General features: G+C 36.4%; 1 protein-coding gene across 1 annotated transcript in view; it reads left to right on the forward strand.

The window, feature by feature from the left end:
- The first annotated feature begins 992 nt into the window (after positions 1 to 992).
- LOC105619197 (serine/threonine-protein kinase NLK) overlaps positions 993 to 1,847 on the forward strand; it is an 89,262-nt gene continuing 88,407 nt past the window's right edge. Inside the window, exon 1 of the mRNA XM_012200721.1 lies at positions 993 to 1,051. Within this exon, the coding sequence (XP_012056111.1) occupies positions 993 to 1,051 (59 nt within the window). The remainder of the gene's footprint in view (positions 1,052 to 1,847) is intronic.

Here is a 1,847-nt window from a genome sequence, read left to right on the forward strand (position 1 = left end):
TGAAAAATGTTGGAGCAACAGATACCTCGACGAATATCCGGATAAATCCAGTAATCTCCGGATTTATTTCGGAAATATAAAATATTTTACGTAGAAATATTCATTCTCTCTTTTTCATTTTTGTCTTCCGTTGTTTCTCCCTTTTTATAGAATTACAAGATCTTTTAAACTAGCGCATATAAAATATAAAAAAGATGTAATAAAATATAAATAGTAAGCAAATCAATATTTTTTATTTATTACTGTCTTATGTTCTCGACTGTGATTGGCTTATATCTTATCAATTATGTTTTTTTATAATCTATCATTAGCCTTACGAATCTATACGTTAGAATTAAAAGATTTAGGATAAGTTTTTGAGAATTAGGGAGAAGAGGGGGGGGGGGGAGGCAGTTTGATAATTAGTGACTTTTTTAACTTTTTTACAATTAAAATTTGACTTATTTTTCAACAGAGTCTCTTTTTAAAAAGTCATTGATCTATATATGTAACTGCCCACGTACGTGGTAAAAATTCTCGCTTTCATCCTTGAATTTTTTATTTTCAAACTCTCCAAGAAAATCATTTCACGTTGTATATTTATATAGTTCATATTTTTAATATTATTTCCATCAAATATTCTTAACAATCTTTTACATCAACTTTTATAAAATAATCCCTATTCTCGCGTGAATTTATCGTCTTGCATGCACTGAGGTCTCGCCAAGAAGTCGCGACGACAAGGCAGACACGATAATAAATCGCCGTTATTCGCATAATCGAGCGCGTTCCGCAGCGGTTCTGTAAAATATTCGCGGCCTCCTCTCTTCGTCTTCTCTACCTTCCGGTCTCCTTAACTCGTCACATTCGACATTGCACGTTCTCTGGCTCTCGTGCCTGGCGGGCTTGGACGACCTACCTGCCTCATCGACGGTGACCTTGACGCAGCAGCCGACCAGCATCTCGGCGATAATGTTCGCTCATGCGTCTCATAATCTCGCCGTAAAAGGGACATGCAGAGCGAAATGGTGTCAGGTCCGCAAGTGGGAACTCTTGTTGCGTCGTCTTGCAGGTATAATGCGGGATCGCGAATGCAGGTGCAATGCGAGCTCGCGAAGATTCACCTGCATCTGCAGGCTTACGCGATCGCGAACGTACATCACGTGGAATTTTCTCACGACTTACTCGTCTTGAAAGCGTAAAGAATTCATGGACGCTCTTCAAGATGGTAATGTTAGACCAATTAAGAGAAATAAACTTGTTTTCAGTCAAAGCGGATTTCAGTGCTTAAATATTTCAAAATGAATTTATATATATTCAGTTCTGCAAATCGAGATCTTTTTCTTTTTAAAACAATGAATAGGCTTAATAATCAGGTTTATATCATGCATATTAAATTGAATTGAATTTAATAATAAGAATTGAAATTAATAATTTTTATGTTAATAAACATCTTAGAAGGATATTAACAATTTAATATTAAAATTTTAAGCATCTTAAGAACTGTAATATTAGAGTTAACACCGTAAAAAAATTAGTTTAGAAATTATTAGTATTAAAATGACGTTAGAATTCAACTTTCCTTTTTGCGAGGATACGTTATATCCCAGAGAGACGTTGCAGCTGGCGCGTTCTTGGATATGGGACTCTAAATATCCAAAAATGAGGGTGAAAGGGTAAAGTCGCAGCGGCGGCTTGAACAAGCGATCTAATAAAGAGCGGGAGCGTAGTTCTCTTGCAGCCTCTGTCTCTTTTCTCTCTCTCTCTCTCTCTCTCTATCTCTTAATCTCTTCTCTTCTCTCTACTTCGTACGTTACGTTACGTTACCGTTACGTTAACGTTACGTTACGTCGTTACGGTTACGTTAC

This window comes from Atta cephalotes (assembly GCF_000143395.1).
Source record: "Atta cephalotes unplaced genomic scaffold scaffold00019, whole genome shotgun sequence".
NCBI classification, from domain to species: domain Eukaryota; kingdom Metazoa; phylum Arthropoda; class Insecta; order Hymenoptera; family Formicidae; genus Atta; species Atta cephalotes.